The sequence below is a fragment of the Rhincodon typus genome, chromosome 20 (genome assembly GCF_021869965.1).
Source record: "Rhincodon typus isolate 14 chromosome 20, sRhiTyp1.1, whole genome shotgun sequence".
NCBI classification, from domain to species: domain Eukaryota; kingdom Metazoa; phylum Chordata; class Chondrichthyes; order Orectolobiformes; family Rhincodontidae; genus Rhincodon; species Rhincodon typus.
The window spans coordinates 44355139-44367726 of NC_063351.1; the positions used below are offsets into that span (position 1 = coordinate 44355139).

A 12588-nucleotide genomic window follows, 5' to 3' on the forward strand; every position below is an offset into this window, starting at 1 on the left:
CACAACAGCTTTGGCCATTAGCCTACTGAAATGTGAGCTGGAAGCATTGTATATTGATCTACCTCAATATCCTCACATTGTGCCCAGTTTCTGCCGCCAGTGATGCATTGGCTCCATCTGAGATGTTGCAGCAACAGATGGCACTCAAAGTATCGCGCCAGGGCTGTTATCATAAGGAGAAGGCTCAAGAAGAACCGCAAGCAAAGATCCCAGAGTCAGCAGTCGGGGAGGGGGTTGGGGTATGTCACTTCCATAAAGTTGGCTACTGTGTCAGTGTCTGAGGAGTTTGCCGATAGATACCCGTCAAAAGAAACAGGAGCAGTATGAAACGTATCAGCCCCTCACACCTGCTCTGCCATTCAATGAGATCATGGCTGATCTTCTACCACAAATCCACTTCCCACCCTTTCCCAAATCATTTAATTCCCTTGATGTCCAAATATTTATCAGCATCACTGTAAATGGAATATTCTCAATGTCTGAGTATCCATGGAGGTGAGAGGCAGAGAACTCCAAATATTCACATCGCTCTGCATGAAAGAATTTCTCTTCACTGGAGTTTAAAGTGGCCGTCTCCATCTCCTGAGGGCTCCCATTTGAGTCTCCATTCCAGGGGAAACATCTCCAAACTGAGTACCAAGTACCAGGAGGTTTATGGCTGTGGCCTCTAACTCCAGTGACAAATGTGCCATCTCCTGAACAAACCCCTTTCATTTAGAAGCCTTTCCAGGCAGCAGCCAGAGAGAATGTAGAATTCCAAACAGCCTGATAACAAATTGAAAACTAAAGACTCCCACAGTGAGCCCAACTTTACATTTCCACGGTAGGCAAAGGTAAAATCACTACAGTCCTAGCAGACCATAGGGCTGCTTTCCCATTAGAGACAACTGGTGGTGGTTTAACCAGAGGGTCACCAGACCTCAGGATGAGGGAAGAGGTTGAGTAGGAGAGTTCTTCATGGTAGCCTCAGCCAATGCAGAAATTGAACCCACACTGTTGCCATCACTCTGCTTCACAAACCGGCCGTCCAAGCTGGCCAATATCTCTAAGGCTCCCATGAAGGACTCTCTCCTGATGTGTAGTGACCCTCAGGTTAAACCACCACCAGTCACCTCTGTCTATCATAAGAGAGCAGGACTATGGTCTGATAAGGCTCTGATGACTTTACCCTTACCACAGTAGGACATTGAAACAAACAATAAGGAGGAATTCCAAAGATGGACCAGCCTCTGAGTGAGGAAGCACCTCCCTTCTCTGTCCAAATGGTTAACTCTTTAACCTGAGACTACGTACCCAGATAAAAACCAAAAGAACTGCGGATGCTGTAAATCAGGAACAAAAACAAACACCCTTCCTCAGAACAGGTCACCAGACCTGAAACGTTAACTCTGTTTTCTCCTTCACAGATGCTGCCAGACCTGCTGAGCTTTTCCAGCAACTTTGTTTTTGTTGTGACTATGTACCCAGGTGTTAGACTCTCTGGCTGGGGAAAAAAATCCTCTCAGCCTCCGTCCTGTCAGACCCTCAAAGGTTCAACCATGTCACTGTGGATTTAGAGTCACATGTAAGCCAGACAAGGATTGCATGTTTTCTTCCTGAAAAGAACATGAGTTAATGGGATGCGATTTTAAGACACTCGATGATAGTCTCCTGGCCACCATCACAGAGACAAGCTCTCATTTCTAGACATGAGTCATTAAAATTCCATCAGCTGCCATGGTAGGGTTTAAACCCCTGACCCCAGAATTGGTCCAATGATATTACCACTGTGCCACTAAAGGACTATTATAATTAGTGAGGCAGACATTTAAAGCTGAAGGAGCTGTATAACAGGGTTTACTCAAGGGTAGTCAGAAACTCACTGACAATAGCATACTATTCTTAAAAAAAAAACTTCACTTCTTGTTTGTATTTTAATAATGTTGTCAGCATAAAGGGCGTTATGCTTAAAGCCTAGTATTTTGACCAATCAAATCATATCTGGAACACAGCGCCTTCACATCTCACTGGATGGCAGCATGAGTTCGATGGGCTGAGTGGCCTACACCTGCTCCTAATTTTTATATTCAAATGATAGACCTTCAAACAATCCCCAGAAGAAAAAAAATAAACATTTGAACAGTAAAGAAATGTCAAATCCCACAACAAACAGTCCCCTGGAACAACAGGAAAGACTGACTTAAATGCGTAAAAAGACAACTGGAGGAGGGGCATTGAGATGTTCTTCTTCCTCACTCAATAAAAGCAAACGCAGGAAATTAACTCCCGAGTACGGTGATACTGACAAAACCCCAGCGATAAAAATCATAAAGAGAGGATAAACGAAGAGAAACCAATTTCTTGTGGTCAAGAAAGGTCAAGAACTAGATGATACAGCTGTAAGGTGATTGTATGACGAACCACAGACTGCAAAGGGAAATATAGTTGGGATTTGGAACACACTGCCTAATAGGTTGAAAGTGACAGGAAAGATATATTGGCCTTAGAGGAAGTGCAACATAGGTTTACGAAAATGAGATCTCTACTCCAGGGCTTAATTAAGAAGAGAGATTATATTATTTAGGCCTGGTTGCTTTGGAACTTTGAAGAGTAAGGGGTGATCTGATTGAAGTCTTCAAGATATTGACAGGAAAAGGCAGGGTAGATAAACCAGTTCGACTGGTTGAGATTCTACCACTAGGGGGCATAATCTGAGAATTAGGGCCAGACTATTCAGGAGAGATGTTAGGAAGCACTTCTACACACAGGAGGTTCAGGATTCTCTTCCATAAAATGGCAGTGGATGCTAGATCAGTTGTTAATTTTAAATCTGAGATAGATTAAGTTTTGTTAAGCAAAGATATTTGGGGTTATGGGCCAAAGGCAGGTATATGAAGTTGGACCACATATCAACCATAATCTCATTGATTGGCAGAACAGGTTCGAGGGGCTGAATGGCTTCCTCATGTTCCTATGTTCCTATGACAGATTCAACAGGAGCTTTCAAAAGGGAATTTGATAAAATATTTGAATGGGAAAAAATTACAGGGACATGGGGAATAAGGGGTCAGTGGGACTTACTGATTTGCTCTTTGAAAGAACTGGTGTAGTTGGTTTGATGGACTGAATGGCCACCATTCAGTGTTTCATATTATTCTATGATGTAAAGCAAATGAGCCAAGGCAGACCAATGGGCATCTTCACCCATTTCTCGTGGGCAAAACTGTCTCAAGTATGGTACACTACAGGAATGTTAACATGCCTCAGGACTGCAAGTACACATGCAATGCAGATATAGAGAGTCCCTTCATTTACCCAAAACTCTGGGGCCCACCTTCCTAAAGGAGGGTGCTGTAGAAGGTAATGGTTCTGAAAGGGTTACTGTTGGAGACTGCATTAAGCTCCACCCAATCTGGTGATGTTATGAGGACTTGGACATGGAAAGGCAAAACATTGTAAGATTCTTGTAGTGATTGGAATGAGGTTGGCCAGGTGGATCTCATTGAGTATGAGTTCCCTGATTGGGGCTGTTAATGTGCACCAAACAGGGAACCCTGGCTGACAAAAAAACGGGGATTCTCCTCACTCTAGTGACTGGTTCTGAGCTGGCTGGTCAGAGCCCATGTACTGTGCACGTGTAAATAAAGGGGGACTTGGTGATGGGATACTGGCCTCCATTGAGTTATTTCAATCCTGTGGTGTGAAGGCGTATACCCACAGGCCTATCAAAAGCTCTTTGTAATAGTACCTACTATTTTGAGCCATAGGGTCAAATATAGAGATCGACAGCAGGAAAATAAAGGCCCTTTAGCACATCACGTCCACAGTGGTCAAAAACAACCACCTAACTATTCTGATCCCATTTTCCAGCACTTGTACCTGATTGCTATCATTCAGTAAACTACATTTTGTTTAAACCAAGACTATCTCCTCCTGAAGGCTCTATATGCTTTTCCTCTACCATCATAAACCAACTAGGCTCTTGGCCCCAGTCAAGGAAAGACAATGTTGGCGCAAACTATTTGATTACGAGCTGGCACCACAGTACTTATAACAGAGAGCATTCACCTTTTTTGTCTCATCTCCCTAACACAGGTCATTAACCAACACAACAGTATCACCATACTCCAGAGAAGGCCACATAAAAACTGGCTCACGCCCATTGTCCATGGGGACAGATTATAATCAGAACAAATCTCCTGCTCATGGCTCAGATGCTCGGCTCTGAACCCATACTTTGGCTTGAAATCGAGCAGCGATTATGCAAGTAGATAGCTGCAGGGACCAGTGTTGTGAGTTTGGTTTATTAATCATTTCCTGCTTTAATCACTTTTTAATTTAATCTTTTCTCCAGCCTGATGCACCATGAGGGCCTGCCAGATCTCCTGTCAAGATATCGGCCCTGGGAAATTTGCTCAACATAACTGGAACTGCAATTGTTCCAATTTGGAGGAATTTCTCCCAATCAGACTTCAGCAGCATGATTATGGGCACTGGTGAGTAAGCATCAATTAGTGGGCATTATGTTGATGAACACTGGTTAGTGAGTATTGGTCAGTAGGCACTAAGTTAATGAGCATTGGTTAGCACTAGGTTAATGAACACTAGTTAATGAACACAGATTGATGGGTATTGGTTCATGAGTATTCGGTTAATATTTATTGGTTAGTGGGCATTTTTAAAAACTCATTCACAAAATATGGGCATCACTGGCCAAGCCAGCATAAATTGCCCCATCCCTAATTGCTAGTTGAGATTCAACCACATTACTCTGGGTTTGGAGTCACATGTAGGCCAGACCAGGTACAGATGGCAGTTTGTTTCCCTAAAGGGCATCGGTGAACCCAATGGGTTTTCCCCAACAATTGACAATGGAATCAACAGACTTTTAATTCCAGGTTTTTATCTGCCATGGTAGGATTCGATCCAGGTCCCCAGAACATTACCTGGGTCTCCAGAATATTAGTCTGGCGATAATACCCTGAGCCCACGCCTCTCCTCGTTAGTTAGTTGTCATCAGTTATGCATCGGTTCGAGGACACTAGATTAATAACACCAGTTAGTGGTCATTGGTTTGTCAGCATTGGGTTAATGGGCACTGACTGAGTCAATGGTCAGTTATAAACAATTAAACTGTTGAAGGAAAATGTCCCTGAATGACATTTATTGAAAGACTTGAGAGTTTGTATGGGAGCAATAATAAATGCCTGACTTGCTCTCTCAGTGAATGTAGCAGGTCCCATAACATGACTGGAATGGGGAACGTCTATGAGATGGTTTTGTGGAGCAGCTGGTGGTACAGCCCATTCTGGGTTTGATGATGTGTAATGAGGCAGACCTGAGCAGGGAGAATAAGGTGAAGGAACTGCTAGGGGGCAGTGACCATAACATGACAGAATTCACCCTGCAGTTTGAGAGGGAGAAGCTGGAATCAGATGTTAACAGCAATATATTTGAGTGATGGTAACTACAAAGACATGAGGCAGGAGCTGGCCAGAGTTGATTGGAAGGGGAGCCTGGCAGGGAAGATGGTGGAGCAGCAATGGCAGGGGATTCTGGAGGTAATTCAGGAGGCACAGCAGAAATTCATCCAATGGAAGAAGAAACATAGTAAGGGGAGGATGAGGTAACTATGGCTGACAAAGGAAGTCAGGGACAGCATAAAGAAGTGGGAAGCCAAAGGATTGGCAAGCCTTTAAAAACCAGCAGGGGATAATGAAAAAAGCATTAAGTGGGGAAAAGATGAAATGTGAGGGTAAGCTAACTAGTAATAAAGAAGATTCCAAGTGTGTTCTTTGGATTTCTAAAAGGTAGGAGAAAGGTAAAAGTGAACATCAGACTGCTGGAAAATGAGGCTGGAGATGTAGAAATGGGGAACAAAGAAACAGTGGAGAAGATTATAGGGGAACTGGTGGTGATCTTTCAGGAATCACTCCTTTTTTCTTTATTCATTCACGGGATGAGGGCTTTGCTGGTGAGGCAGCATTTATTGCCCGTCCCTAATTACCCAGAGGGCAGTTGAGAGTCAACCACATTGCTGTGGGTCTGGAGTCACATGTAGGCCAGACCAGGTAAGGATGGCAGTTTGCTTCCCTAAAGGGCATTAGTGAACCAGATGGGTTTTTCCTGACAATCAACAATGGATTTGTGGTCATCATTAGACTCTTAATTCCAGACATTTATTGAATTCAAACTCCACCGTCTGCCGTGGTGGGATTCCAACCCACATCCCCAGAATGTTACCTGGGTCTCTGGATTAACAGTCCAGCAATTTTACCATTGCCTCCCCGAGTCAGGGAGTGTCCCAAAGGACTGGAAAATGGCAAATGTAACACCCCTGTTTAAAAAGGGAGGGAGGCAGAAGGCAGGAAATTGGAGGCTAGTTAGCCTGACCTTGGTCATTGGTGACATTTTAGATTCCATTATTAATGATGAGACTGCGGACTGCATGTTAAAATAGGGCTGAGTCAGTATGGTTTCGTCAAGGGGAGGTCGTGCCTGGCAAATCTGTTAGAATTCTTTGAGGAGGTAACGAGCAAGTTGACAAAGCAGAGCCAGTGGACGTGATCTATTTGAATTTTCAGAAGGTCTTTGACAAGGGGCCATGCAGGAGGCTCCTCAATAGGAGCCCATGGTGTTAGGGGCAAGGGACTGGCATGGATAGGGGACTGACTGACTGGCAGAAGGCAGAGGGTGGGGTCAAAGGGGTCTTTTTCAGGACTGCAGCTGGTAACTGGTGGAATTCCACAGAGGTAAGTGTTGGGACCACAACTATTCACGTTTTACATTAACGATCTGGATGAAGAAAGTTAGGATATTGTTGCTAAGTTTGCAGATGACAGAAAGATAAATGGGGGACAGGTAGTGTTGAAGAAGCAGGGAGGCTGCAGATGGACTTGGAAAGGCTAGGAGAGTGAGCAAAGAAATGACAGATGGAATATAATGTGGGAGAGTGTGAGGTTATGCACTTTGGTAGCAAGAATAGAGGCACAGATTATTTTCTAAACAGGGAAAAGCTTCGGAAATTTGAAGCGCGAAGGTTCTTGGGAGTCCTAGTTCAGGATTCTCTGAAGGTTAACATGCAGGTTCAGTTGTCAGTTAGGAAGGCAAATGAAATGTTAGCATTCATTTCAGGAGGGCTAGAATGTAAGAGCAAGGATGTACTACTGAGGCTGAACAAGGTTCTGCATTTGAAATCATGTGAGCAGTTTTGGCCCTGTATCTAATTAAGGATGTGCTGACTTTGGAGGCGGTCTAGAGGTTTGTAAGATTTTTTGTTACTTCCAGAAAAAGGTAGCAAAAGGGGATAAGAGCTGAGCTAATGTTGCTTCTTCCCGGTCTGAGTTGACAGATACTTTCCCTGACTCAGTTGATGAGTCCACTGTTGTATTCCACCCAACCATGCAGGCATCCTGGAGTAATATGGAATGGTCTAGCGGGGCCCTGGACTTTTAGGAGACTGTTCATTTGTGTAAAAAAGAAACATCGCAACTGCAGTGTTTGGGGTCTCGGTCGAAGCACGTTCAGTTATGTTTCTATCAACAGTCCGTCAGCTGATGAGAAGGAAACAGAGAGATAACCATCACCTGCTGCCAAAATAAATGCTAAATGAGCTGTTCATATGCAAACCAACAAAGACAGAATGGGTTGAACGGCCTGCTTCAAAGACGTACAAATCCTGTCATTCTGCGAACCTGATGAAGGCACGAGTGGTCATTTTTTTTAATCATTTGAGGGATGCTGGTGTCACTGGCTCGAGCAGCATTTATTGTCCATTCTTAATTGCCCTAGAGAAGGTGAGCTGCCTTCCTGAACTGCTATGGTCTTTGTAGTTTAGGAATACTCACAATGCTGTTAGGAAGGGAATTCCAAGATTTTGTCCCAGTGACAACGAAGGAAAGGCGATATATTTCCAAGTCAGGGTGGTGAGTAGCTCGGAGGGGAACTTGCTGGGGGTAACAAGGTGTGGAGCTGGAGGAACACAGCAGGCCAGGCAGCATCAGAGGACCAGGAAAGCTCTTTTCTGAAGAAGGGGGTCCGGACCCAAAACGTCAGTGTTCCTGCTCCTCTGATGCTGCCTGGCCTGCTGTGTTCCTCCAGCTCCACACCTTGTTATCTCAGACTCCAGCATCGGCAGTTCCTACCATCTCTTGCTGGGGTTGGTGCTCCCATGCATCTTATCCTCCCAGATGGAAGTGCTCATGGGTTTTGAAGGTGCTGTCTGAGGATCTTTGGTGAATTTCTGCAGTGCATCTTGTAGATGGTACACACTGCTGCTACTGAGCGTCAGTGGTGGAGGGAGTGGACGTTTGTGAATGTGGTACCAATCAGGCGGGCTGCTTTATCCTGGATGGTGTCAAGCTTCTTGAGTGTTGTTGGAGCTGCACCCATCCAGGCAAGTGGGGAGTATTCCATCACACTCCTTACTTGTGCCTTGTAGATAGTGGACAGGCTTTGGGGAGTCAGGAGGCGAGTTACGCGCTACCTCTGACCTTAAAGCCACTGTACTTATTTGGCTGGCCCACTTGAGTTTCTGGCCAAAGGTATCAGAGAAAATAGGATGGGCCAAATCATGAGAAGAGGTTTAAAAGCTAATTTCGAAAGAAGTTTTAAACAATAGAGGCTCCAACACAGATTGAACTCATCGTTTCCCCAAGCTTTAACAGGTCAGTAAGGTTCAGCTGTGATGGTGAGCTGACAGTAAAACATCACAGAGAGCTCCTTACCCGTGAACCTGTCAACTCCTGCTTCCGCTGCCACATTGGAAAGTGCAATGATTCCCAATGACAGGTTGCTGGCAGATTCATCCATTTCTATCAGAGCATGGGGGCCAATTCGGCCGCTGGCATAGTTGGCCACATAGACAGAATATTTCCCGGAGCCCTGTGAAACAGACAAGGTGAGAGAGAGTCAGCGTGCCAATGATATCATTGAGACAACAGTGTGGCTGCAAGCTGCTACGCTTGATCGATACATCGTGACACCACCACTCTGAACGGAGGTCACATTAATCCCGAAGGTGTTCAAAGTCCAGGTGGCTTCATAATACATCAGTATTTTACTAAGTTTCATTTTATCCAGCTCTTGAGAAGCTGCCGCTGCCAAGTAACATTACAAATGTTACATTTCTTGAGTGAATTGCATACTGGAATCTAATTGAGGGGTTCAGATGGTTTGTAGCAGAGAATAACAATGGAAATGTGTTACAGACTGGAAATAATTCCAGCAGTCTGGCGATTTATATCAGGTACAGAAGTGTTTCAGTATCTGAGGGGTTGCAAATGGTGCCGAACATTGTGCAATCATCGGCAAACATCCCCACTTCTGATCTTACGATGGATGGAAGGTCGTTGACAAAGCAGCTAAAGATGGTTGGGCCGAGGACACTATCCTGAGCTGACTGACCTCCAACAAACACAACCATCTTCATACGTGCCCATGACTTCAACCAGCAGAGAGTTTGCCCCCGATACCTATTGACTTCGATTTTACCTGATTCATACTCTGTCAAATGGTGCCCTGATGTATGGGCAGACCTTCTCATAGAATCAGTACAGTGCAGATACAGACCATTCGGTCCATTAAGTCTGCACCAACCCTTTGAAGGGCACCACCCAGCCCCACTCCACCCTACCTGGTAACAACCATGGCTAATCCACCGAGCATCCCTGGACACTACAGACAATTTCCCATGGCCAATGCACCTAACCTGCACATCTTTGAACTGTGGGAGCACCCGGCAGAAACCCAGGCAGGCGTGGGGAGAATTTGCAAACTCCACACAGTCACCCAACCTTGGGATTGAACCCAGGTCCCTGGCACTGTGACCAGCAGTACTAGCCCCCGAGCCATGTGCCTCCCCCTCACCTTAGCTCTTGAGTTCATCTCTCTTGTCCAGTTATGGAGTAAGGCTGCAAATGAGGTCTATAGCTGAGTAGCCCTGGCGACACCAAAACTGAATACCAGACAGCAGATTAATGATGGCTAAATTAATACAACTGCCAATGACACCTTAAAACGTTCCTTTTAATCACTCATGGAATGTGGGCATCACTGACTGGACCAGCATTTGTTGCCAACAAAAAAAAGCCAAAAGGATCTGCGGCTGCTGAAAATCAGAAACAAAAACAGAAGTTGCTGGAAAAGCTCAGCAGCTCTGGCAGCATCTGTGGAGAGAAATCAGAGTTAACGTTTCGGGTTCACTGACCCTCACTTAGAGCAAGCACAGAACAGTTCTGAGGAAGGGTCACTTGACCCAAAACGTTAACTCTGATTTCTCTCCACAGATGCTGCCAGACCTGCCGAGCTTTTCCAGCAATTTTTCTTTTTGTTTCTGATTCCTAGTTGCCCTTCAGAAGGTAATCGTGATGGATAATACATGAATGGGGGCAATGATTAGCTGGAGTGGATTTGCCCTGCTTTTGTGGACAAGATACCTGGTCAATTTTCCACGTTGCCTGTTTTGCCAACACTGTAGATGCGCTGGAATAGCTTGGCTGAAGCTTGGCATGTAGTCTTCAGAACTCAAGTCTTTAGCTTCGAAGCCTGGATGCTGTAGGGAACTCAGAATCTTTGCTGGACCCCAGTGAGTTTACCTGTTCCATTTTGTGATTGAGCTGGTTAAGGGCTGTGATGAAGCCAAAGTCAGGGAGATGCTAAGATCCAATGAGAGTAAGCAAGGGATCAGGGCCTTTTCTAATCTCAGTTTCACAATCAAGGAAGTGATTTGCTTGGAAATATTACATAGTAATAGAGTCATAGAGCTGTACAACATGAAATCAGACCTTTTGGTCCAACTCGTCCATGCCGACCAGATATCCTAAATTAATCTAGCCCCATTTGGCTCATATCTCTCTAAACCCTTCCTATTCATATACCCATCCAGATGCCTTTTAAATGTTGCAATTGTACCGGCCTCTACCACTTCATCTGGCAGCTCATTCCAGACACGCACCACCTTCTGTGTGAAAAAGTTGCCCCTTAGGTCCCTTTTATATCTTTCCCTGCTCACCTTTAACCTATGCCCTCTGGTTTTGGACTCCCTTACCCTGGGGAAAAAAACTTTAGCTATTTACCCTATCTATGCCCCTCATGATTTTATAAACCTCTACAAGATCACCCCTCAGCCTCCGAAACTCCAGGGATAATAGCCCCAGCCTATTCAGCCTCTCCCTATAGCTCAAACCCTCCAAACCTGGCAACATCCTTGCAGATCTTTTTTGAACCCTCTCAAGTTTCACAACATCCTTCCTGTAGCAGGAGACCAGAATTGCACGCAGTATACCAATAGTGGCCTCACCAATGTCCTGTACAGCCGCAACATGACCTCCCAACTCCTATACATGTCTGGTTCCATGTTACTGACCAATAAAGGCAAATGCCTGCTTTATTACCTGATCTATCTGTGACTGCGCTTTCAAGGAACTATGAACCTGCACTCCAAAGACTCTTTATTCAGCAACACTGTCCAGGACCCTACCATTAAGTGTATAAAGTCCTACCTTGATTTGCCTTTCCAAAATGTAACATAAAGGCACAAGTCTGAGATCCTCGTGTATGTAATTAGTGGCTCATATAAAGTAATCCCACTTCATAGAATCCCTGTAGGAGCAGGCCCTTTGGCCCATCGAGTCCACACTTATGCTCGGAAGGGCATCTCACTTAGACCCATCCCCCTACCCTATCCCTGCAAGCCTGCATTTCCCATGGCTAATTCACCAAACCTACACATCCCTCGACACTACGGGACAATTTCCCACGGCCAGTCCACCCAACCTGCGCATCTTTGGACTGTGGGAGGAAACCGGAGCACCCGGAGGAAACCCACGCAGACAAATGTGCAAACTCCACACAGACAGTCGCCCGAGGGTAGAATCAAACCCAGGTTCCTGGCGCTGTGAGGCACCAGTGCCGCCCACTCCACTCCACACACCCCCCCACCCCAACCTGGTATCCAGACAGATCAATCGATTTAATTGAAGATCTTGTGAAAATTTGCGCATGAGCAGTATACCTTGTGCAGCCTGTAATTGTACATCTGGTGGAGGCAGATTGCATCTGTCACTATGCATTAGGATGAATCTTCTAATCAAAAACGTGTACCCAAAATTAGATCGTCACATTAATCTCTGATAAGAATTCCGCTGCACTTAATGAACATCTGCTCCTCCACTATTCAGAGACGATTTTTTTTTTAGGAAATCTGAGCGGCAATTGCTACTGCGAATGGTATGTAATAACTCAGTCTTTTATATACTTCCCATCAAGAAGGTGTCATCCTGGAGTAATCATACTGGATGGTATGAGGCTACACAGCTGACAGGCTGAGTTATGCCAAGAATCGAATACATGAGACATGGATGACAGGGAGGATAATGAACGGTCATTAGTGTGCGCTGCATGCCATGCTCACACAATTAGTCAGAAATGTAGGGGATTTTAACTGTGGGTGTCAGCTGCCACCTTGCCCAATCTGTCTTCCTGCCAGTGCCTGCATACAGAAAGGTCACTGTGTCTCAGGCGAGGGGGTAAATGGGGGCCTGGCTGAGGTGGCGGGGGGGGCCGTGGGGTTGGGGGGGGGGGCGTGGGTTTCAAGCCAGCAATTATTAC

The 12588-nt window shown here is 45.3% G+C and overlaps 1 protein-coding gene across 1 annotated transcript in view; it reads right to left on the minus strand.

The window, feature by feature from the left end:
• Positions 1-12588, minus strand: part of crtac1b (cartilage acidic protein 1b) — a 277573-nt gene that overhangs the window by 125622 nt on the left and 139363 nt on the right. The window contains exon 5 of the mRNA XM_048608690.1: positions 8706-8862. Coding sequence (XP_048464647.1) covers positions 8706-8862 — 157 coding nt within the window. The remainder of the gene's footprint in view (positions 1-8705; positions 8863-12588) is intronic.